This window comes from Theropithecus gelada, chromosome 9 (genome assembly GCF_003255815.1).
Source record: "Theropithecus gelada isolate Dixy chromosome 9, Tgel_1.0, whole genome shotgun sequence".
Lineage (NCBI taxonomy): Eukaryota > Metazoa > Chordata > Mammalia > Primates > Cercopithecidae > Theropithecus > Theropithecus gelada.
The window spans coordinates 112632723-112659008 of NC_037677.1; the positions used below are offsets into that span (position 1 = coordinate 112632723).

The window sequence follows — 26286 nt, forward strand, 5'->3', positions numbered from 1 at the left end:
ACCTTTCCCACATAACCTATTCAGTGTAATAAGGTGTTTGATAGGTAATAGGAAATGCCTTACCCAGTTTCTGACATATTTTGTATTCCTTCCCTCTTACTTTGACCACCTTGGGTGGGAGTTCTGCTTCTTGGACCCTTTTTGTCTATTTTTGAATTTAGACAAACTGCCTCTCCTTGCAGGAGGGGTGACCCCAAGCTGGGGCTGGCTTTGAAAAGTGTTTGCAAGGCTCAGCTGTGTAGTTGTGAATTAGCATAACTGGCAGGTCCCATCTGTCTGGGTTACATTGTATAATGGAAGCTGCCCTGTCTTTTGTTGTTTAATACTTAAGATAGATTCTGGTCTTAGCAATGTCATCACAGGTGGAGAGAAAAGAACACAAGCTTTGGAATCTCACTTACCTACATGAGTTACGTTTATTAGTCTCATCTTTAAAATGGAGGAAATAACCGTGTCTTCCTCCTGGGCTTTCCTGAGGAGAAAATGAGATGATATTTAAAGTGCACGGCACATGTGGGTGCTCAGTGAGGGTAGCTGCTGTGTCGATGGTGCAACCTTCTCTGCTGCAACTCAGTAAGCCTCCTCTGCCAGGTGGGCATAGCATCCACCCTAGGAGTGCAGACCTCCTAGGGCTAGTGATAGATTTTACCATCCCTGGCTAGTGATAGTTTACCGTCCCTGGCACGGTACCCAGAACGAACAGGCACTTGGGTCTTTCTCAGCCTCACTCAGAAACTGGCTGGCTGTGTTCCTTCTAGAATAAATTCCCTGGCCACAGATGACTCCAAAATAAATATAAAATCTTCCATCCCCAAACTCTGGACTTGTCTCTTGACTTCCAGATGAACTGTCTCACCAAACCCTGTGCCAGCAGGTTAAACAACCCAGGCCCAACTTCCAACTCAGTCTCATGGCCCCCACCTGTCCCATCCTGGAAGTATTTCTGAGCCTGCACTTCTACCTTCTGCCCCTTTCCTTGCGTGTCCCAAACCAGGCGTTTTCAGACATTTTGTCACATGACAGCATTCTCCAAGAGCAGATACAAAATGTGAGCCGGGCGCTGTGGCTCACGCCTGTAATCCCAGCACTTTGGGAGGCCAAAGCGGGCGGATCACAAGGTCGGGAGATCGAGACCACGGTGAAACCCCGTCTCTACTAAAAATACAAAAAAATTAGCCGGGTGTGGTGGCGGGCGCCTGTAGTCCCAGCTACTCAGGAGGCCGAGGCGGGAGAATGGCGTGAACCCGGGAGGCGGAGCTTGCAGTGAGCCGAGATCACGCCACTGCACTCCAGCCTGGGTGACAGAGCGAGACTCTGTCTCAAAAAAAAAAAAAAAAAAAAAAAAAAAAAGTGAACAGGGGTGTCAAGGGGACAGCAAAAGGATAAGGAACTCTACTTAAACCTCCACCACAACATTGACCCTTGAACACACCCCAAAACCTCCAAGGCTCTGGGGAGCAGTTTGCAAACCACTGCCCTGGACAACTGAAACTGCTACCCAGGGTGCTCACCTGCATCCACCCCAGTCCCTGCTTCACAGCGCTGTCCCAGGAGACATTGCTAAGCCCTCTGGTTGTGTTTCTCCCCTATCTAAACATGTGCAGTTGCTGTCTACTGCCTGCATAATAGAGCCCACTTCTTAGCTTGGCATTGACCCTTGCTGGCTGCGTGACCTTGGGCAAGTTATGTAATCTCTCTGTGACTCAGTTTCCAGATTTGAAAAATGGGGTTGTGTTGAGGTCAAATCTGATTGTGCATATAAAATACTCAGCTCTGTGTGTGGCACATTATAAGCAAATGCTCAGGAAATCTTAGATGATGATATATTTGTTATTTATATACATATCCCTTTCTTACTTGATTGTAAACAATGTAGAAAATTCACAATCTTGTGCCTAATATGGGGCCTGGTACATTCGTGTTTGCGGTGAGGATTTTGACTCCTATATAGTTTTGAAGAATTGTGGTTTAGGCCTTCTAGATTATTATTTCTCAAAGTGTGTGCCAGAGACCACCTGTATCAGAATTGTCCTGAGTGTGTGCGGGCACCTAGGCCCTATTCCAGACTCACTGAACCAACATTTCTGGGGGCAGTGCCCAGGAATCTTCATTTTGACATAATCCTCTAGGGACTGTGATGTGTTCTGCAACGAGCTCTCAATGTAGGTGGTAAATCCTTGAGGCCTCTGTTTCTCTCCCAGGCTCGCAGGAGGTCTCTCAGCCTTGAGATGCTAATTCCAAAGTACCATTCCCATCAATCCATCTGCATCAACATTTAATTTTATTTCAATTTTATTTCAAAATCCTCCTCCTGTCCCCTACTGTCATACAATCAGCCCCAGGCCAGAAAAACTGACTTCAACCCAGAAGAATTCTTGCAGATATTTTTCCTCTGGCTTTAGTCAAATGTCGTTTTTGAGGGATCAGGCCTTTTTGAGAGCCCAGGTCTCACTGTGTAACAGTTCACGAATAACAACAAAAGGCTCTTCATTTGTCATTCATTTGCTTTCACAGTGAAGGCTTATTTTGGTGCCACGGCAGCAACTAATTAATTATTTGCGGTTCTTTTGTATTTTACCAACACTGGGCCAAATTTACATCATGGAGCAAGCCATCCATACAGTATGTGTCATAATTACTGTGTTGTAATTTCACACCAGCAAAAATTTATTAAAACTTCACGACTCATTAATAGTAAGTGATCATAATCACTTAATAGAAAAGGAAACTGTGTTAATGACAGCGGCTTTGATTAACATATTTGACCTTAAGTCATGAAGTCAAGTGAAATTAATATCACTGAGTGTTGAACATAAGGTTATTTACAGTGCACATCATTTCCATCACCATGAAAGGCAAATAAACTGGTTTTGAATTTGACTAGATTTGAAAGCCTTTTAACTCTTCATAGCAAATTAAGGCAATGTTAATGAACTCCTATACAATGACAATTAAGTGACAGGATGTGAGTAGATGCAGAAATGGCTCTTCTCCACCAAATGCTGAAACAGTGTCATTTAACTGGGTAAACACGCTGAGGCGTTATGAGTTACTAAAGCCTGTCTTGCAAGAATTTAGTAAATAGTAGCAGGCACTTGGCAATCTTTTGAAGACTTCAGTCTCTCCTAACAAAATCAATGAACGAGGGCACATGAGGCATCGTAACTCAGGAGAATCTTACTCCCACAAGATTGTTATTGTATATTAGAAAAACCAGCTGTCTTTTGGGATGTCATAGGTTCTGTCGTACGTCCCCAGGGCAGATCAGATGGAATGACCTGCCTAGAGTGAGAGGCTCCCTCCATTCCCTGAAAAGTCTGAATCTTCAAGGTCTGAACAGAGGGAAGAGAGAAAAGCACATAAACTTCCAGTAGGGCAGGAATCATGTTTCTCTGTTTCCCAAAGATAGCGTCCATCACATGATAGGCCTCCAGCGAACTTGCTAATGGAGGAAGGAATGAGCCTGAGGGGAAACCAGTTCATCTGTTCTTTCAAGAATAAGTCAGTGGCCAGGCGCAGTAGCTCACACCTATAATCCCAGCACTTTGGGAGGCTGAGGTAGGTGGATCGCTTGAACCCAGGAGTTCGAGACCAGCCTGGCCAACATGACGAAACCCTGTCTCTACAAAACATACAAAAATTAACTGTGTATGTGGCATGCACTTGTAGTCTCAGCTCAGGAGGCTGAGGCAGGAGGATCGCTTGAACCTGGGAGGTGGGGATTGCAGTGATCAGAGATAGCACCACTGCACTCCAGCCTGGAAGACAGAGTGAGACCTGGTCTCAAAAAATGAAAAAGTGCACATTCAGACTCCTACTAAATGCCCTCCTGGGTCCCAGCATCACTTTCAGTTTTACTGTTAGTGTCACCGTCAGTTTTTGTTGTTATCTTCTTTACAACAGCAGCTGTTACCAACACAGTAACTTCACAGCAACTCCCTGAGGCAGGTTCTTGTATTTACTCCATTTGACAACATGCGGGAAACTGAGGCTCAGAGAAGTCAAGTCACTTCATCTCCAAAGTCTGTATCTTCAGAGTCTGTGGACTGGGAACACACAGAGAAGTCTGTCCTCTCTTTTAGGGGGTGTCTCTGAGGCAGGGGAATAGGGTCTGGAAGGCAGGGAACCTAAGGCCTATTCAGGCTGACTTCCTAGAACTAAATCAAAAGGAAAACTCCAACTTTCCACACCCAAGTAACAAAAGGGCCAGAGGCTACTCCCTTTGCAACCCCCCTCTTTTTCTGTATGGCAGATGAAACATTGAAAGTACCTCTGATTGGTCCCCTCCCACAACCAGTCAGGTTGGTTGCAGGCCAATTCTTCATTTGCATAGGAGTGTAACTTTGTAACTGCACTTTAGCGGTTGATTGGTTGCTTTTCCCAACCAACCAGACTGATTGCATGCCAGGACTTCACTTATATAGACTGTACACCAAGAAACAAATAGGAAACCACCAGAGGATATTTAAACCTTGGAAAATTCTGTAACTGGGCCCTTGAGCTGCTTGCTCAGGCCCGTTCTCATCCTGTGGAGTGTGTTTTCATTTTCAATAAATCTCTGCTTTTGTTGCTTCATTCTTTCCTTGCTTTGTTTGTGTGTTTTGTCCAATTCTTTGTTCAAAGCGCCAAGAACCTGGACACCCTCCACTAGTAACATTTCCAGCCTTGCTGGGGAGGGGAGGCTCATGTTCACAGAACCACAGGTCACATGGGAGCATAGGAGCGAGCCCATGAAAGTTGGGCTCCCAAAGATGGAAAACTCATTGTCAACTGGAGTGACTTGGAAGGCTTCCCAGAGAGGAGCTGAGGGATGGGTCGGTAAGCGGGGGAGGTGGATGGATGGGGCAGTGGAGAAAGTGGTGAGGAGATCTGCTTATTTGGGTGCAAGGGGAAAGTAGGAGTAGAAGTAGAGAGGTAGTTTGGAGTCAGAACCTGGGAAGCCTTGAGAGCCTGATGACAGTGGACTTTGAGAAAATCAGTGTGGAGAGGAAAGGCTAGATGCTGTCGCAGGGGAGAGCCCACAGGTGGAGGTGCAGGGACAGAAGGGAGGGCGGAGGCTTGCTGGCCAATGGGATACAGGCAGGGAGGGAGAGAGGAATAAGTCAACCTGAATGATGGAACCTGACGCTGGTGACTAGGGAGGTCATAGGCATCCTGAACTTAACGAGGCCACCGTGGGATCCTCTCCGTCCTTCTGGGATCTGCTTCTCCCTCGGTGTAGCCCTCCCCTGCAAAGGAACCATGTGCACTTGACTGCTGGAGTCCTGCCTGGGAGTGACTGTTGTTCACTTCTCACCTTCTGGCAGTGGAGCTGGATATGAGACTTACAGGCTGAGTCTGGAGTCAGACTTTTAAAACGTTGCCCATGAAATGACCACTTAAGGAAGTCCTGTTTCACACTCGGAAATCCCAAATTAAGAGAAAATCCAAGCACGTGCATTGGTTGGTTATTCACCATCCTAAAGGATGACCAATGTAACACCTCACGTTTCTTTAAAGATCCTTTCCTTTCATGGCCTTGAAAATGATGCGATTTGCAGGAAACCTCTTCAGGCTGTCGCGGGATGACACAGGTTACAAAGCAGACCCTTGAATCGGGCTGCCTGGATTCAGACCCCACGGTCCCCTCTGATTCATGGGACTTTGCCCAGTTACTTAGGCTCTATTTCTTCATTGGCAAAATAGAGACTGCAGTACCTGCCTCATAGGCTGCCCTGAAGACCCAATGTAATCATCATGCTTAGAAGAGGAACCACCGATGGAAGTAGGGGCCCTCTGGAAACAAGTCTTTGATTCCAGATGTGAAGAGATAGAGACCAAGCAGAGACCCAAACAGAAAAGGACTGTATGGTGGGGGGGTGTGTTGGGGGAGGATAGGGGCCTGTGAACAGATCTGGAGGTGCCAGTGTCTGAGAAACCTGGGCTTTGCTGGCTTGATGCTAGTTCTGGGGGTGAAGTGTAACTGGATGTAGAGGCTCCCTGCTCGCATAACACCTGGAGGTCATCGGCTCCACTGGGGCCAGTACTGGCAGCCCCCCTCATTGACCTGGTCCCCACACCTGGGTTTGCAACCTTGAGTCATTTAAGTGTCCAGTGAGGAAGCCACCGCCCTCTGCTCCCTTTGGTGATCCACCAGGGCTGAGGCCCCTGAGCAAGTGAACAGCACGCTGTGAGATCTCTGGCAACCCCAGGCTAGGCACATGAAGTTGCGTATTTTCTGAATGATAGCAGGGGTTATTCAATACCACGTAAAAACTGCCTTGAAAAACTCAGTAGAAGAGAAAAATACAGTAGACTGTACGGGTGTGCTCTGCAAAAGCAGATAGTAAATTAAAATATTTTGCAATTCTGGCATGAGTGGGAAGATGTCAGAAAAGAAGTCAGGGAGCTGGAGGGGAGGCCATGACACAGGGGAAGGGGGCTGAGAGAAGGACTCCTGGCCTGCAGGGTCCCCTCTGCCACTGGTCAGACAGACACATCCTGGAATGGGGATGATGAACCAGCTCCCCACCCACCAGCGGGGGTGTCCAGGGAGAACATGCCTGCCTGTGAAGGTGCTCTGTGGACTCTGAACTGCTCCCAAGCTTGGTGACTTCATCGGAACACCTGAAGCATCCTCCAGTGACGGAAATGTTTGGAAGAAGGAAAACAAACCAGGCTTGTGTCAGAGTGTGGCTGCTCTCCTGTTCTGATACTGGGCCTTCCCAACTGATGGGCCTGGGGATTCACTTTCTGTTACCTGGAAGGGAAGCAAACTTATGCCAGAACAACGCATCCCAGAAGCCACATTTTTCTTATTGCCTGGTTTATCATTTCTTCTCAGTTTGGGTCCTAGTTTTTGAAGCTCCTTTCCAAAAGCTGAATTTCTTGATCTGCTCACTTCAAAGGGAGATGCCCTGGTCCTGAGTTGCTAAGGCAAAGGAAGCTGCTTCTGCCATTCTGTGGCGGACCTCAAGGTGTAAGGACCGTCAAGTCCAGTGCTTTCTCCCCTGCAGGTTGTCTGGGTGTGGACAGGAGTGGGAGAGGTCGAGATCTAGAATCAGACGGGGACTAGGGACCAAAACATTTTCCTGAGCCAGCCACCCTGCCAGGGGTCAGACATTTAAGACCTGCCCCCACCACCTCCCCTCGTCTGCTGTCCCCAGACTGAAGACAGACCAGGCACAGAGGGTGATAGCTGGAAGGGGATTCTGAGGAGGGTGGCTGAGCACCCCCAGAAGTCAGAGCTGCGTCATGCACTTCCCAAGTTGTAGGATACCAGGCCAGCTAGGTTTCTCCGGGCACAGCCTGTGGGTAAATGAGATTCTTTAAAACACTTAGGCAGGCTTTTGTCACTTGGTGTTAACTGTATACGTTGCCACGGCTTTAACTGGTTTTATGTCTGGAATGAGGGACTGAAATGGAAGTGTAAGTCTAAGGGGAGCAGTCCCGGCACTCAGATGGCTTGTCATATTTCTTTTTAAATCTGCTGTTCTTTTCCTTAAGGCAAGGGAGGTAATCTAATTATCTTTTGAAGACAAACTCATGCCGCATTATGCTGACTTGGGCAGCTCTCAGAACATAGCCCCAAGTGTGGATGGAGGGAAATGTGGTAGGGCCGAGGGGTGTGGGTGTACCTGCGAGCTTTCCTGCTCAGAAGCCAGGAGACTTTCTCCCCACCGGCCTGAGAGCAGAAGAGGGTGTCTAAAGGGCTCGGACATCAGAAAACAGAATTGGAGTCCCACCCTGGCTGTGTCACTTTGCATCAGTCATTTGCTCTCTCTGAGCCTCAGTCTCCTCAGTTGCAAAATGAAATTAAATGTATCTGAGCTGCTGTGAGGACTAAATGAGATCATGTGCACACAGCCCATCCATCCCCAGGCTTGGTGCATGGTGAGCACCCAGCAACTGACAGCTGTTACTATCATGAGCCTTCTGAGAGTACCGTCTGCAGGGTGGGGTTCATTCTTGGAAGAGCTGACCCAGCCTCCCCTTGGGCTGGGAAGGCCCTGCATGGAAATGACTCACCCTTACATTGTCAACCACAGGGAGAGGAGTTATTTTAAAACCCTCCTATATAACACAATGCACAGCAGGTGCCCCTAAGGTGCCTCTTCCCTAAATTGCGGCAATTAATCTTGCAGGAGGTGCTGGTGGGGGCAGCCACTCACTGCTTCTTGGGCTGTGCAGGGCTTGGCTGACTGCAGTAGGGAACCCTGCAGAGCCCTGGGAGCGCTCTGAGTCAGGGCTGCGTCAACCTCTCTCCTCCAAAGAGCAAGGCTCAGAATCTGAGCTGGGTTCCAGAAGTTGCACAGCTTGTCCTTCCTTTACTTTTTATTCTCTAAAAACAATGGGTACAAATAATATATGGATAGAGTAAAACCTATGTAAAAACTATATCCAGGGAATATTCATGTCTGTCTATTATCTTTCTAGCTACCTGTCTATTTATGGTCAATTACCTATCTATAGAAATTTATCATCTATCATCTATTAATATCTCTATCTCTACCTATTTATATCTGCATCAAGTATCTATCCATAATCTATTATTTATTTATGGTTATTTATACTTATCTCTCTCTTATCTACCTAGCATCTATTGCCTACCTGTATCATCTATATATCTATTGATCTACATACATCTAGCTGTCATCTATTTACCATCTATCAATCATCTATCTATACCTGCCTATATCTATACCTGTCCACCTATATCGATGTAGAGTATATCATCCCGCTTTCTGTCAATCATCTATCTATGATCTATCTCTATCATCAATATTTGTCTACCATCTATCTTTTTAAACTCTATACAAGTAGGACAATATTTTTCACCATCCTGTACCTTGCCATTTCACTCAACACACTATAGACCCCTTTTGGTTTAGTGGATGTACGTCTCCTTTTTTAAAATAGTAGCTTAATATTCCCTCATCTAGCTGCGCTATAAGTTCTTTAATCAGCTCACTATTGATGGGCATTCAGGTTGTTTCTAGTCGTTTGTTATTACAAATTATTCTGTGGTAAAAATAGTATTGCATGCGTCTTGACACCCTGTATAAGAATGAAGGGCAAATTCCTTGCAGTGACATTGTTGGTTCAAAGGAGATGTAGATTTTAAATTCTGATACATATTGTCATACAATTTTTGCTTTTTTTCTTAAAGATTGTCCTTATTTATATAACCACCCAGGCCAAATGCTCACCTTATCTTTTAAATATGGTGAATTCTCTATCTACCAGCCTGGATGGCAGACATCTCTGTGAGGCTAAAGCCCATCAGGGCATCCAGCACTGCCAGTTTATGGGACTTTTATGGATACCCCTGCTCATATCTTCGCATCACTGTGTTCTCGTTTATGTTTTATTTATGTCACCAAACACAAGCAGTCTTGTATCTTGTTTCTGTCATAGATTTTATTCACTTTCTTGGCATTTCTCTCAGGGTTTTATTAGTCATTTGTTGTTCCAGCTCCTAAATTTTCTATCACCTGCATCCCAGGGATTTGGTTGCATTCCGAAGATGATTAGAATATGAACGGATGGGGGTCGGAGGACCCTGAAGGTCCCCAGGGCGCTCGCTGCGGCTCTGTCTCCCACTTCTGCTTGATGATTCTGGGAGTGTTCTAGTCCTGCCCATCCCCACGGGCCCTGCACCATCTGTGCTGACAGCTGGGGTTCATTTCTCCGGGAATGAACTTGGGGATTTCTGCAAAAGCTGTCCCGAGAAGCCCAGAGCCAGGTGAGCTGCTGGAATCTAGGCTTTTGTTATACCTTTAAAACACCAGGCCAAGGTCCAAATGTTCACACAAATTTTTCATCCAAACCAACTTGGGGATTCTGTGGAATCATTCTAAACTTGGTCATTTGAAAGCAGAGCCAGGAAGCAAGACAATAGGAAAGCCCAGCTAAAAGAAAAATCACAAGGGAACAAAAGCGTGTCCTGCAGAATCCCAAGTGAAATACAGGCTTCTGTCTTAGAGCAAGCAAGGTCTTCTTGCTGTTTCAGGGACATTAGTTGCATACTGAAGCAAACAACAGTGGCAATATTAATTACTATGTTTTATGTCTTAACATTTTGCCTTAAAGGTTCCTGGCAGTGATAAGGATGCCAAAGATGATAACTTCCTCAGGGAAATAGGGGAGTCATATTTTGCGCAGCCACCTTCACCATCCTAATTCATGGCCTCATGTGATGTTAAGTGATTCTTCTTGGCCAGGCACTGAGCTAGATGCTGGAACCAAGAACAACCACCTCATTCTAAGTCTTTATCTTTTATCAAAATACTATTTATAAGTCTATAGAAATCATCCAATACAAACATGATGGTAACTAGGAATCCACCAACCCTATCCTCTAATTATAACATTGTATTTTGAGAACATAATATAAATGTCAGGTGTGGAGTGAAGCCCAGTGCTGTCTCCCCCGCAGGCTCCTACACTACACCCTGCTGCCTTTTGCCACTCATATATGAGCAAAAGGTTGACTCTGAAATAGTGGCTCTCAAGCAAGTGTGATTTTGCCTAGGCTCAGAGGACCCTTGGCAATGTCCAGAGATAGCTTTGACCACAAGTGTAGATGGGGGGCTACCAAAGGATGCTGCTGAAATCAACAATGTATAAGATCTGACAAGCCCATCCACCCAAAATATAATTATCTGGCCCTGAGTGTCAATAGTACCAAGGTTCGGAAACATGGTCTGGAAGTATTTGTGGCAGCCACACTTAGTCCTTCTGATCTGCTGTCAAGAAAACCCATTGTTTTGACACTGGGGATTTCTACATGTTTGCAGATTTCAAGAGCGTTTTCCAGTGAATGGGATAAAAGAAAAAGACACCACAATGATTTTTGTTTTTTAAAAAAAGGAAACAATGTTTATTAGGATATTCTGGGGTGGGAGGATGGCCAGAGGGACTATGTACATTCTGTAGTGCTTGAGCAATAGGCTAACAGAAAATTCAAACATCACAAAACCACTTCCAAAGTCCAAATTGCAAAACTTGTACTTCTACAGGAGATGTTCTTCCACGGGTGTTGGCAATAAAGGCTGTTGCAAAACAGCTGTGTGAGGAAGCCGTGTGGGAGTGACCCCAGGAGAATGTCCCAGTGTCCTCTGGAAAGCAGATACACAGGACGATGAGACAGATGTGTCATCTTCTACCAGTGAGAAGCTCAGTAAACACACAATAGAACATGGAGACGTGCCCGAAGCCTAACCGGAGGCTCCTCAACAAAGCTCAGTCAACCCCTCACCCCTGTTCTGAGGAGACTGGGTGTCTGAACCCCTCACTCAGGAATGAATTCTAAAAATACCCTAAAAATCAGAAGCCGCCTTCTCTACTCCACTGTACTATAAACCTGCATGAAACAGAACGAACATAAGCTGAAACATACCCTCGGGTTAAAAGTGAAAAATGCAACACCATCCAAAAGAGTACAAGAAAAAAATCCCACAACCTAAATCTCACACAGCTTCTCAGCAGGAGTTGGATTAAACTGAGAAAATAATTTCAATATCAAGGGATAATGCACGCAAGATGGGAAAACTCTTTAAAGCAAACTCTGCAGTGAAAAGTGTTTCCCCCACTCCCTTGGGCGAGGGAAGGGAGAAGAAGATAGATCATGAGAATGATAAGGCCCTGGATTCAGGTTTCTGAAACTGTTTTTCCAACCCTCGGAGGACAATCAGCTCTTTCTGAATCCAGAAGAGCACATCAGAAATGCCCAATGATAGTAAGACCACAGCCAAATATGGTGGGGCAAACTGACTTGGTTCTGCAATTTCCATTCTCCTTCTCCGCATTTGAGAAATGCCGTCAGCTACAGCTAAATAATAATAACAATAATAAACAATTCCAGATCAAGCATGCTTGGCGCACCAGGAAGATAATGCTGGATCATATAACCCTCCAATCATTGTGTGTGTGTGTGTGTGTGTGTGTGTGTGTGTGTGTGAGAGATAGAGAGAAAGAGAGAGAACCACGCATTATTGGCGGAGCCTTATGAGCCAGTGAACTGAGAAGGTCCAGGGTACCTTCACCTGTACTGCCACAGTCACCTGGTCTGGCCCCAGGTCATCAACCTTTACTGATTTTCAACAGCCCTGGTTCCCTATATTCAGGACATCCACTGGATTTTCTAATTCTTCTTCCCACTTCACTCTAGTCTTAGGATCTGTGCTATGCTTGCAAATATCAGGGGTCAACGTGCACATTCGAAGTTTTGCTCCTTTGAGCACTGCTGATTGTTTGCTTTCCTCAGCTAAAGCAGCTCTGGCATCTCCTGTTCCCACCTGCACCATGGCCGGTACCTGACAGTTGTGATTTCCCCACTGCTGTGCCTACCTGGCCAAGCTCATGGCCCTCTGAGGCCCAGACGAGTGGCCGCCTAAGTGCTCTGAGGTGCCCTTTTAGGCTCAGGATGAAGGTGGGTGTGTGTGCCTTCTCCATCATGGAAGAGCTGGATTTGTCATTGTTTGCACATGGCGCAGGACTTACCCCCTGGGAGACTGAGTCTGAAGTTTCATGAATGATTTGTAAACAGAATACAGCGTCTCCGAAGGACGTGAAATGGAAGGATTCTGCCAATCTGGAAGGGATGGGCGTTTCCCTAAGCTGCTGTCAGAGGGCCCTGTGTTCTCAAATTCAGCTCCAAATGCTAGTTCATTCTGTCAGAGTACTCACTCAATAAATGTGCTGACTTGATAAGCATTTGATGTTGCTTCTCGGGATACTGATGGAGAAGTTGTCATCCCTGGGATTCGTCTGGGATCGGCGGAGTGGTCTACCTTTCTTGTCAGCATCCTGTGCTTGAGGCAGATTAAAATCTCAGCGGACTAACTGGCGAATTTTCCACAAAGTCTACCCCCATTTTGGGCTCTGTCCTTTCTGGCAGATGTCAGCCTGCTGGTAAAGATGCTAGTTTCTCACCTCTCAGCAGGAAATGCCATGGGCAGATTTAAAGTCACTTGGATCCCAATGCTTTCTCAGACCCTTTCTCCCAGGTCACCCTCAAAAACCTCAGGAGGACACGTTCAGGGTCAATACAGCCCAATGCCAGGAATATGATGCCAATAGGCCAGTTCTTGCTACTGTATGACAGAATAAAGCCCTTAAATGTCAAGGTTTTTCATTTAACCAGTTTCTGAGTACCTACTATGGGTCATGCTTTCTGCCGAAGAAGCCTGGGTGTGAGCAGCAAGAGATGTTCAAACTAAGGAAGAGGCTAAAGATCTCTGGTCAGTCTCCTGGCACCCTACAAAACAAAATTGGGGATTGGTAAGAAAGCCTAGCCTGAGACGAAGAGAAGAAAATCAGAGAAAACCTTCTATGGATGCCGGTGCTGGGTTTGGCAGCTGCCCTGGAGCAAAAATTAACTCCCCATGGCAGTGGGACAAGATGCTGATATTGGCACCTGCCAGAGGCAGACAGCCGAAGTCGCAGCTGCGCTGGTCAAATGAGCTTGGAGACCTTAGGGGGCTGAGACCTCAACAACTATTAGCAGGCTGTGGTTCTCTGCAGGCAGTTTATTGGAATAGGGTTTGTGTGCCTTCTCCACCCCTCTGGGCTGGGTCTCAGAACAATCAGAAGTGCAGGTGGCACATTCTGCTGAAAACCACCCCTGCATGGTCTCTGGGAGGGAGGAGAAGCTCATCAGAGACACTGGGAGCAACAAAGGGATTCCTGGCAAGGATAAGACCATCCCCAATCCCAAAGCTAAGAAGAGAGAGCTCAGAGGAGAGTTAGCTGGAGGAACTTCGTATTTGGGGATTAGCATCATCTTCAGATCATCTGGCTCCTGAGAGAGGCTTCTCTGTCTTAAAAGATATCTGTTGGAACAGAAATTAATTTGGGTCGAACTAAATTTAGAGCAATTACGATGAAGAATTGGGGAGGGCAATACTTAGGCAATAAAGAACAAAGTGGTGGAGGGAGGCCTGAATAATAATGATGAAAGAGAGCTGAATCAGCCAATATCCTGATATAAATGAAATGTCCTACAGAATACATCCCAGGAAGGAGGGATTGGCAAAAAACCACAGATTTAAGGCCTCTGCAGTGAGAATCTTTTTCAGAGGTCCAGCCCTTACAAAGAATTCTAGACAACAGACTTAAATGATCACTTGAGAAGCAGAGCTGTGTCAAAGTCAAGAGGTGTCAGATATACACTTGAGATATCTATCTTAGGGATGAGAGAAAAATGTAGCTTCTAAGGGTATCCAACCAAATCCCCACTTGTTTTATTTTAGAATTTCTAATAAGAAATTCCTTCCTCTGTCATTCGGATATTATTATTAGCTCTGGCTTCCTGTCTCTAAATAACTTCAGCCTGATTCAAGGAACTCTGGCTGTTCTGTTAGAAGGTTCCTATTCTGATCAGTAAGGAACATCAGCGGACTCTGATCCATTCACCCTTCGAACATGGCCCACTGTTGCACCTTGATTTTGCCTTATCGCTCCAACTCTCCAAGCTCAGATGGGCCTTCTGCTGTCACTGTGCCCAGGCCAGTGGTAATTCACCCCTGCCTGTTGTCATCGCTTTTAGGTTGTTCTTGAAAAGATGGGTGTCACACAGTCTGATTTGCTTTATCAAAGAGCAGAGGCAAAAGCAACACAGATCATGGGGTTATGAATCCAGGAGATCATCAACAGCCTCAAAAGAGAATTAGAACATGTAAATTCATTTAAGCAGCCCTTTTCTGGTCTGCAGTTTATTGATTCAAATACATCGTGCATGTCTAACTGCATGAATGAAAACTTATTTTCCAAAAGACAGCTCCTCTGAGGCCACAATTTTGTAAATAACAACAGAAATACATTTCTGCTGAATTCTGAGAAAAGAATTTGCTAATTATATAAACTCCCACTGCTCTTACATCTCTTTTCCCAGGCACTTTACACGGACTCCAAAATGCTTTGGCTCTCCCACTCTCCTAGTACAGCAGATGGAGTGCTTGGGAGTGTCTGATTTAGAGACAAGAAGGCAAGAGGGAGATGGGCAGCAGCTAGAAGCGGCCCATCAGAGTGTATGCAAGATAGGAAGTGTCTGAATATGGACCAAATCAAAGGCTGGGGCAGCTCTGGAGGAGCCCTGTCTGGTGTTTGAGTAACTCGAAGACACAACTTCTAAGACATTCTTACTACAGCAAAAAAGTGTGTTTTAAAAAAATGAAATGGAAATCACACTCATCACATTCTAGATCGTTCGCGATACTTCATGAAAAATCACCTATGTTAATCTCAACTTACACGTTTTTTATTAGAGACTTGAAAAAAATCAGGTATGGAAAAATAAATAGGTAATTGGCATTCTCAATTCCTTCTCTATGTTGTGCGCTTCTTCCTTCATGTGCTCTATTAAAAAGATACTCAAGCATATATCGGTCAAAAATATTCAACATCAAAGTGGAATGAATGTGCTTCTAATCAGTGTGGCAATACTGCCTTTATGCCCCCTCTTTCTTTCTGAAATAATAAGTAGGGCATGGCTAGATGTAATCAGGAAGTCATGGGCTGCATGGACCCTAGTTACTGTTTCATTTCATCAAAATTAACTGCAATGACATACTTCCTGCAAGACACCCAAACCTCAGCAGATAACCCTTGTCTTCACTGGCACCCCAAATGCCCGGACTGAAGGACAGGAAGTAGTGAATCATGTTTGCTTTTAAGCATGCCAAGAAGAAGTGAGACAGGTAAATGATTTAAATCATTGTGCTCCAGTTCTGGGGCAAATGGTGGTGTTTGAGGGTCACTATGTCAAACGAAGATCACACTGAATGGCAGAAACCTTGCTTGGCTTGCTTTGATAAGAATCTCTCCAACGTGTTGTCCCTGAACAAGATGCTTCCCCTTATTTATTTAATCAGCAACTGATTTTCAAATTGAGGATTTGGTAACTTGAATATGCTTTTATCACTGAAGAAAAATGAGATCTTTGTTGGTGACAGATGAGGCTTTTCAAAATTTAATTTATATGTTGCCTACCCATGCATTCTTCAATGAAGGCTGCCCTTGTTAGCACTGAAACTCCCATTTCCTCTTTGGTCATCTGAAGCTAATTAGAGCTGCTGTTACTGCAGAAGTAATCAATAGTTTTCTACAGTGGATCACATAGAATCAGATCCCTATGCAATTAGTCCAGTGTAGATACACAGAGATAACTTAATGAAAACAAAATATGCTCTGTAAGAGCTATGCACTCATAGATAACTGGCATTCCAAATATTTTGACACATTTAATGTGTTTATTCAAAGTAAGAGTCTTTATAGAACTTTTCACTAATTAAATACAGTTGAGTGTCTGCTGAATTTCCCTTGAAAACATTTTGAACTGAAAAAAGTCAGTACCGAGTACTGTACATTTGTGTTAACATTTGGACACAAATGCACTTTGAACACCAATAGAGCTAAAAGACTATGCCTTATCTTGGATTTCACAGATTTCCCCTTCCCCCTAGCGATTTGACTAATCTGAGAAGGCAAACACCAGCAGGCAAAGGGGATCTGTAGAAATGTGCACCCTGGTTTCCTCCTCCATCTCTCTGCCAAGGTGGGAAAAAAGTCAGTGCTCCCCAGCACTTTATCAAGGTGGGATCTCTGCTTCTTTACTTAATGTTGGAGAAAAGTGGCCACCAGTACTTGATCACTGTAGATTCAGAATCTCGCCATCTAAACCAGACTTCGACAGTGCACTTTCGGGTCTACTTAGTCAAGAAAGAGAATAATGGAAGATGATATGTGGTTAGCAAAGCCAGATGCCTTATCACCAGGGTCCTGTCCTGCTGATCTGTGCCAACCAACTCATCTCGCCAGACCTAATGTCAACCCTCTTGATCCACAAACCTTCCTTCTTTTCTAACATGGTCTGCAGTCTGTCATGGAGGACATAAAACAAGATGCAAGCAGATCCTTAATGACCTTCAGACCAAAGTGCTCCAAACAGTGGCCAAGACATTGCAGTCAGGAGTAAGGACAATCCTTAGGAAAAGAACTGGGCATCCCAGCATGGATGTGCTTCCAAAGAAAGGACAACCTGCCCATGCCCATGTGTCCCAATCAAAGCTGCCTTTGTCAGATAACCTGAAAACCAAGGTGCCGGATTGCATCATGACAAGGGTGCCATGAGATGCTGCAGAACATTTACAAGCAGCCAGCAGTTCCCTCCACAGGTATGCAGGCTTGCACTTCAAGAAATAATAAAAGACAATGCTTGTCTGCTCTGTTTCCTCCTGCCTGTCCACGGTCACGTGATGCAGAACTTTCTGCTATAGCACGAGGCTTCTCAGAGTCTGCTTTTGAAGAGCTGTATTTGTGAAGTTCATATTGGAGCGAACACTACTTATGAGGGGAAACAAGCTCTGTGTATTTTGTATTAAACCATCAGTAAAAAAATGAGACAATATCATTACTTTCAAAATATAGAAAGCCAATAGTTGAAATCATTTAGTAGTAAAATTTTTTCTACATATAACCTCATAAGTGTAAAGAGTATTAGAGCGACGTTTCAGCTATATTGGACTCTTGTTAGGTAAAGGGCTTCTCACTCAGGTAAGGCTTAGGATTAGAAGAGTGCTGTTCAGGGATTGAGGTACTGACTCGGCACACTCATTCCCCACTCTCTATTTTGACTAAAAGACAGATACTATATTTAGATGTGACAGGTGTTTTTTCTTTTGTACAAGAGTGCAGAACTGTTTACAGTACATAAACATCAGCATGGAAAATGCTAGTACATATAGAAAGGTGAACATCAGTACCAGCTGTTTCCACAAAGCCCACTCTTGATAAGAATCTTCTTTGTGGCAAAAAAAGCTTGGCATCAATGTCAGGTTGAAATTTGTATCATTAGAAATCAATGTCATTAGATGAGATATGGGAGTTACCTTAGAAATATTAACTCCTTTTCTAGCTAGGAAAGGCCAGAAGTAAAACTGTTAAAATCATCATCATCATCGAAAACACAGCCCCAGTTTGCTTTACAGCCCAATTTACAAACTGTCCCTTTAAAATACAGCATATCCCAAAGCCTTCTGAGTATGGAATGGAGCACTGCGTCAGGTTTTTCACAGAAGCCCCGAAGGATCACAAGAAGCTTTCTTGAAAGAAAAAAAAAAAATGTTCCAGTTGGATGGAACTGTTTCTCAACTGAGCTCCTAAAACTGGAATTTCAGCTATACAAGAGAACAGGAAACAGATAACTTGGTTTTTGTCTTTTTACATGTCCATATTGTATTTTTTTTAAATGCAGCTACGATGTTTCTGCTAAAGATAAAGATAATAGGGTGGACAGAGCGGTTACCACCAGAACCAGCAGTGGGCTCAGACCGCAGCTTGGAGGAGCAGCCATTGATTTTGTGGTTATGTGGCTGGAAGCACCGAGACCTTCTTTTTCATAATTACCCTGTAAGAAAGAAAGAATGGTTTCATTATCATTCACTGCATGTCTTCTCTCTACCACAGTATACTTTACACTCTCTCTCCCCCCAGCTCCCCATTGGCTGACCCACTCACCAAAGCTGACCAAGATTTTACCACTGAGACTCAAATTCACTGACTTGCAGTTTTATGGGAAGAAACCATGAATCTGGATTAGCACCAGATACTTTTGATAAACTGGTCAATGCTTACTGCTTGCTCTCCCGTTAGGGATTATTAAATTCATTTTGGGGGAAGATATCTGAGTTCAGGTACCCCTGCCATTCTTTACCTCTCTCTCCAGGGTTCCATGTTGCACAGGTAACTGTTAGCTGTGCAGCACGGAACCCTCCTCGTATCACCGGCTGAAGAGGAATGCTCACTGTCTCTCCCCATCAGGGAAGGAGGGCAGCAGTCATCTCAGGAAACTTGCCCGAACAAGTGACAGTTTGTGTAGAGATGGGTCACAGACAGCACTGGAGACAGGCAGAGCAGCCTCTCCCTGCATGAGCCAGTTCAATCCCAGATTTTATAGATGAGGAGTTGGAGAGAGCAAGCGCTTGCTTGCTCGTTGCTGGGCAAACCAAACCAGAACTCCAGCTTCTGGACTCCCAGCCAGCACAGCTGTCCTTCCTCAGGATAGAATCCTCCATCCCCAGCACCTGCTTAATCCCATAATGCCAACCTCCTACACCAGGAACCAGGGCCCACACACAGCAGAATTATCGGTCTCCTCACCAGTAAACTGGATTGAGTAATGTACCTGCTCTAATCTACCCATGGGGGCCTGTGGAGGTCACAGGCACCACAGATAGAGAACATCTGGTGAGCAGTGAGATTTGCTATGTATCTTCTCTGTGCCGGATGATCTTACATGACTGTGATTACAGAGAGGCTCAGGGCCCTGGAACACTTGTATTAATCCTGGGACAAAGATCCCGGGGCCCAGGCTTACTTCCAACTTTGTGAACTGGAGTTCAAAGTCTTCACCTTGCTCAAAGGGCAGATGGTCATGGAGGGTAGCTTAGATTTCTTGTGGACTGGATACCTTCTTGTCTTTGAATGCTTTATGTGATACCCTGCCCCAGGGGCCCAAAGGCTATGTTTCTATAAATGCAGGAAGCCTCCAAAAGAAACATACTTACATTGGAAATACAGAGGTGTGTATTGCCCGACACATTGGATTTTAGCTTCTGTGCCTGGAGAGAGACAAGAAAAAAAAAAATGCTCAAACATAATACAGAAGAGTAATTACTGATGATCTATTAATCAGCTGTCTAGGGCAATGTTCTCTGATAAATATGTGAGACACAGCTGTGAGCTCCATATATAATTGAACATTTTCCAGTAGCCATGTAATAAAGAGATATCAGGTGAAGTTAATTTTAATAATATATTTTATTTAACCCAATATATTACCACTTCAAAATGTACTCAATATTAATAAGATACTTTACATTCTTTTTGTCCATACTAAGTGTTCAGAATCTGGTGTGTCTGGCATGGCACATCTCAATTCCGACTTACCCCATTTCAAAGCCGAGTGGCTCCTGAAGGAGCAGCCCAGGACTAGGTTACTAAAGAAAACGTTTTGAAGTCATCCCTCATTTCTTAAAGTTAATTTTTGGGAAATACCTCCTTCTAGGTAAAAATATTGCAATAAACGTCTGCATTTATGAGTAATATAGACAGAGGCCTTCCTGAGCTTGTTTGTTTGTTTATTTGTTGCTCCAGTCAACAAACCCTTACTGAGTACCTGTTTACCAATGCTGGGTATATGCTGATGAACAAAATAGGACCTGGCCCCTGGGTTCTTGGGGCTCCTCTCTAGTGAGGAAACCACTCACTAGTCACTGTTTAGGATCACATAGAATCAGGGGCTAAGGCACAGGGCAGGGACCCTTTCAGATGGACATCCTCAGAGAATCACGCGGAGCATTACGGATCCTCAATGTAGCCATTTGAAAATGGCTTCCCGAGCAGTTGGTAGGGGACTGGGCTGTGAAGGCACTGAGCTCCCTGTTTCTCCTTAACTGGAACAACCCTCCACTGGGCTTCTACCTGATAATTTCATCATAGGAAACATCCCATTGCTCAAACAATGACAGTGTAAATGCATGTGAAAACTACTGACTCTGGTACAACCCTCTCATTTCACAAAGGAAAACAGCCCAGAGAAGTTAAGTGACTAATTCAAGGTCTCATAGCAATTTACTTACAGACTCACGATGCAAACCCAGTCTTTTCAGTTCCTAAATGAAAATGTGCTACCTCCTGCATCACAGTGTTTCTCCCCAAAATCCACACGAAGAACTCCCACAATGCTCCTCCCTCATCCCCAGCAACAGGAGCCATTTGGCACTGACAGAGAGCTTACTTGTCAATGGGCTGAGCCCTGGTTAAGCGTTAACACTTGAATCAAGGAGGACCTGGGCAACCAGCTCTGTGAGGCTGGCACTGGCAGGCTGCCCATTGTGACTTTTGCAACTCCTGGAAGACATGCTAAGCTAAAATGATAGCATGTTCACCCAAGGAGTAATTTATTGACCACAATGCTACTTGGGAGGCATCATAATCTTTACCTATATTTGCATATGCCAGCTGTGAATATGAAATAGAAACCTTTAAACAAGTATCAAGAATAAGATACTGTGAAGAATCCCTGGGCTGTTCAAAGGTCACTAAATGTTATGTATAAGAAGATCAGAGGGGAAATTGGAAGAGGAATTGAACCTGATTCAAAAGCCTGCTTTTAATCTATATTAATAGCAAATCTGGTCCACTGCATTGTCACCTACAGAGAGTAATGTGTAGTGCTTTACATGTTTTATTTCTGTTCAAGTTTGGAATTGTGCCCAGACACCAAAATGGCCCTAAAACATCACATTCTGCCTTTTCTAGGCCATAATCTACAAAAGACATAAGCCCTTGCTAAGGGCCTTTGCATAACTAACAAATTTACTGAATTGCACAGGGGAGGCAGGGTGATTTCTAGACTGGGATGCATTGTGCTCTCAAGTTCTTTCTATGCTTGCGGTCACAGCTAAGTTGCACCTCAGTGTCCCAGACCACAGTAGCTTCTAAGAGTTCCAAGGGCTGGGAAGGCCTCCTTCCTACTTTGTTAGGTATGATTAGCACTAGCAGACAGTGTTTTATTCATTGTATACTCAATCTGTGACACTCATTAGCTATACTGCAGGAGTATAATCCTACCATTATTAAATGATTAGAAAGGGGCTTTCATCAATGGACTAGAAAAGGCCTCTATCTTAACAGGTTTTCTTAAGTGGACTCTGCCTGCACAGGTAGATTTCTGACCCTCATTAGTCACGGAGGGTTTCACACTAAATTCAGAATTTATAAGCTTTCAACCAGGGAGAGGCGCACAGGTATAAACTCCGAGGATCTTGTCTTCTATCTGGAAATGGCAGGCATAACTTCAATTACACAGGAAAATGCATTTAGATCAGCTCCAAGTCTGTGCAGTCTCTAAGTTCTTGTTCCCCCAAAGCGGGTACCCCATTGGCCTCTGTATAAAGGAAAAGGTCAGTTTCTGGCCTTGTCTCTGTGGAGTCCCATTGGCTAAAGCTGGAAGCAGCACCTCCCAGGCTCATCTTGCCTGGAAGACTATTCGATTGGCATAACTGGGGGAACTGATGAGTCCAAGTAAGAATGTGCAGCCACATTCCTACAGGGGATACTCTGAGAAAACGCCTTCTCTCTCGTTAAACATCTTCCCAACCCACAGAGGCACTCAGCACTCTAGAGACTTAGCAGTCCACACACAGGACTCTAAAGACTCTGCTTACATTGTGTGTTAACAAGCTTCCTACAGAGCGGTCTGGGTGCTCAGGAAAGCCCTACAGCAGCAGAGGCTGAGCAGAGAGGCTCTGGAGTTCCATCTAAACCTGGCACGGGCCACTGTCAGCTCTGTGAGTCTGATTAGCAGAATCAAAGGATTGCATATAGGTTTGAGATCTCTTTAAATCTTACACCAAATGAGCTGAGCGCCAGAGTGTGCTGGCTGTCTAGACTGGATGGGGTCGACAACAGACATCATCAGGCTGAGAGTTCAGGACCTCTCACAGTGGGCCTGCTACTGAGAGAGGGTCACAGCCTGGGATGCAGACCTGTGAACTTCTGGCTACTTGCATGCTTATGAGTCCTGTATGCAGCGTGAACTTCCTGTGACCACTGAGGGTCAGAAATCTACCTCTGCAGATCCAGAGTCTACTTAAGAAAATCTGCATCTTAAAACCCACTTTGGAAGCCTGAGAAACCTGTTATTTCCACATTTTAAAGGCTTTTATCCCCAGCATTTCTGAAAACATCATCAAGCTATCACTGTCTTGCTAGTCGGGTATGATAAATGCAAACAGATAAAATTACAGGGCATCCCCTGCTTTCAACTATCACAAAAAAAGTACTTACACACTTTAAATGCTGTTTCAGTTGCTGCAAAGTGGGATGTCCCAGGAAAATTAAAAGGAAAAAATAAACCCCAAACTCCTGAGACTTTGTAAGGTATAAGGTAAATTAGAAACTGCAAGCGCACCTTTTATCCCTGAGTTACACACTGGTAAAACGAAGGGTACAGTAATAGAAGGGCTGGCACAGTGTTCAGGGGCCCTTCAGTGAGCCTCACAGCCCTGATGATTATGAGAAATGCAGAGAGCCGACAAAGAGCTCAGCCAGCCGGTACCTATGCAGACACCATGCCTTGCAGTTTGTGGTTTTAACACGACATGCCTTTTAACAAGAGATGAAGAAGAGAAGATGCATTTCATTTTTCAAAAAATCAATTTGAACTATTCTTACAGTATGTTGAAAAATGAATTATTTAATCCTTTTTAAGAAAAGGTGTTTCTTAACTCTAATTTATAGCTATAAGGTTTAGGGGAAGCTGCCTGACTCTGAGTTGGGGAAAACACCACCACTGAAATATAGCACACCTTGAGGTTTTCATCTTGAGAATGGGAAGATGAAAATCATACTAGAGAAGCCTGTCCCCAAACCAAGCGCCTTCCCTACATTCTGGAAAACCAGGGAAACCTATTCTTTAGGCACGTGAAGCCTTGTCTCTCCAGCAGCCGTTGCTCTCATATTATAAAAGTGTCACTGGTGGTAATCCCCAAGTCCAGGCACGTCGCATAAATGAATTTCCAGGGCACTGTAATCGTGGGGGGCCAGACCTCGCCAGTCCCTGGCACCAGAGGGTTAATAAATGCATTAGATGCTGTTAACCTCTGTTACCTGGAGTCAGAGCAGTGCCTCTCCTGCTTTTTACCCCAGTGATTAGCATTTGGAAAGCCTGCCGTGGTGCCAGCAGCTTTCCTGTGCAGAACGCAGAGATGCACACATCATTTATAGCTCTCAGTCCAGTCCCCACGCGGGTTCTGCCCACAGCAGGCTATCCCCAAGCTCTGGGGACAGGTCAGGCTTGTGAGCAGCATGCTCACTCTGATTATGGAATTGGAGGCTTAAAAGCGCACTCGCCCGGAGCCTGGCCTTTGCTGCCCCAGGACTCCATTTCTGTAGAGAAGCCAGTGTTTAATCTCCGGATTTTAGGCAGCTGTCAGCCAGCAGGGCATGGAACATTTCTCTGTTCTCCTCCACGCATAAGAAAAGCCAGTTTCTGCTCTACCTCCAGAAAATAAAACCAGGGGAAGTTGCCCAATCCAATAGCAACAGACTGTCCAGTCTGCAGCCAGATAGTCATAATTAATGATGCTCTGGTTCTTTTCTTCCTTGCATTACTGATTAGAGAGATTTGCTATATTAGGAACCTGTTTGCTTAATGACAGAATACAAGCAATAAACAGAGAAATACACAGACTGTAAAATGCAATCAACTTTGCTCTCCAGCACTCACTAAGTACCTAGCTGCATCTATCATACTTGTCAATACCCGTTTATTAGCATACGAGTCTCTTCTGCAGCACAAACTGGACCTTTGCTAGGGAAAACCACTGTGAGTTTTTCACACAACAGTCCAGAAGCAGAAGTCCAGAGCTCAAAGCCATTTCTCAGTTTAAGTCTACATAGTTTATGCTCCCTTGTAAGACAAGCCATGGAAAGAAGAGTATGTACTTAATTGAGGTTAACTGAGCAGAGGAACCGGCTACCAAGTAAGCATCATTCACATTGTATCTTAGTCAGATAGACTCACCTGCTTATAGACTTCAATAGGTAATACTATATAACAATTCTATTGTGTACCTGATACCAATTTGCCCAAATTAATTTCTGTACATACAAAGAAGACACAAAAAAGACGCTCCTTGCCAGTGAATCCAAGCTAAGTAATGGTGGCCCAACAGTGGTCTGGAGCCATTTTTTTTTTTTTTTTTGGCTTTTGGATTTTGCCTATTGATGTCTGGGATTGCTGGGAGAAGTTTTATTGCTGGTCTGGTCCCAAGCAGTTGGCCAGCCTTTCTAAAACGTTTGGCACTGTCTATTTTGAAACTCACCTTCCTGGAGGTTTGCTTTTCCTACAAACTTGGTAAACGATCACTTGCAACCACTGGTCTGAATAATGTCCAGTAAAGTCAGCTGCGTAAAACAAGTGGACACATAAATAAAGCCTGCTCTGAGCCTGTGGGCTTGGCTGTTTTTCTTCCAGAGCCTGAGCTCAGCAAGGAAGGGATTCATTTCCTCCAAGTTGAATTCTGCCAAGCCCCACGGACCCTGGCCCAGGCCAGGAAGAAAACCAGGGGCTGTGAGGGCAGCCAGGATGAGTTTGGGCAAGCGTGCTTCTGAGAAGGGGCTGGAGTAGCCCTGGGTGGCTCTTCTACCACTGAGCCTGGGACTGTCTGGTCTCTTCTACCTGCTCCCCCCGAAGATGCTTTGTCTCTGTGTCGCCTGAACCTCAGCCAGAGGCTTTCATTACATTAAGCTCTTAGAAGGCCTTGTAAAGATATTTCACTCAGCACAAGTTTCAGGAAGGCTCAGGGGTGCCAAGTTTCGTTAGTCTGGGCAGGTCGAGTCACAGGATGAGGGATCTGCAGTCATACTTTTGTACTCAGAGGAGGCATAGCTCAGACAGATTGGGCTACGTTTAGGTGAAGCCTCCAATAAAGGGTGCATAGCGAGTTGAAAAAAAGCCAGATTCCAGATGTGTGTGTTTGGGTGTGGGGATCCTAGCCTTGAAGCTGACAGACAGGCTCTAGTGGCAAAGGTCTTAGATTCCTGGCACCAATGGGACAGTCAGAGTTGAACTGTGCAATTTAGTTTGAGCTTAGTGCCAAGCCTAGATCAGAAACCCTCTTCTTTGACCTGACTGGGGACTGGGCCCCTAGGTGGTCAATTGGGAAATTAAATGAAAGAATAAAATCACTTAGAAATGGTGTATCTATATGAAACTTTAACATCTAAATATCATTCCTTTACTGATTTTTGGATTATGCGACCAGGACCACCTTTATTCTATTTTTTTTTTTTAAAGAGTCTATTGATTGGAGTTCCCTGGTTAATGTTTTGCATAAGCCATGTCTATAATTCCTGGTCTACAGTTCCCGGTTGCAGTTTCCTTAAAACAGGAGTGACTTTTGACACTCGCAGAAGAATCTCAGTACACAATATTCCTGTGTTTTTATAATTGCACTCGGTCCTTTATAGTCATCTCACCCACACCTAATCCAAAGGCTTTTTTTTTAATTTTTTTTAAGGAATTTGCCTTTTCAGATATATTCAACTTAGTGTGCATTGAAGCGATTACCCTTTTTTTGGGCTCCTATTTCAGTGATTTATGTAATATTTCGCAAATGATGTAAGCAAAAATACCAACTACAACCAGCACAAAAGGGCATAAGAACAAATACAGTTGATGCTTGTTAAGCCTGCATCCCAACTGGAGAGAGTGAGGGGCACTTGTGGGCAGAAGAA

At 44.7% G+C, this 26286-nt stretch overlaps 1 protein-coding gene across 4 annotated transcripts in view; it reads right to left on the bottom strand.

Annotated features, from left to right (window-relative positions):
• Nucleotides 1-10844: 10844 nt before the first annotated feature.
• The window catches only part of GFRA1 (GDNF family receptor alpha 1), a 221075-nt gene continuing 205633 nt past the window's right edge, over nt 10845-26286 (bottom strand). For all 4 annotated transcript variants that reach the window (XM_025397767.1, XM_025397766.1, XM_025397768.1 and 1 more), the window contains 2 exons: nt 19548-19601; nt 10845-18388 (listed from right to left, as the gene is read on the bottom strand). In XM_025397767.1, the coding sequence (XP_025253552.1) occupies nt 18236-18388; nt 19548-19601 (207 nt within the window). In that variant the 3' untranslated portion in view covers nt 10845-18235. The remainder of the gene's footprint in view (nt 18389-19547; nt 19602-26286) is intronic.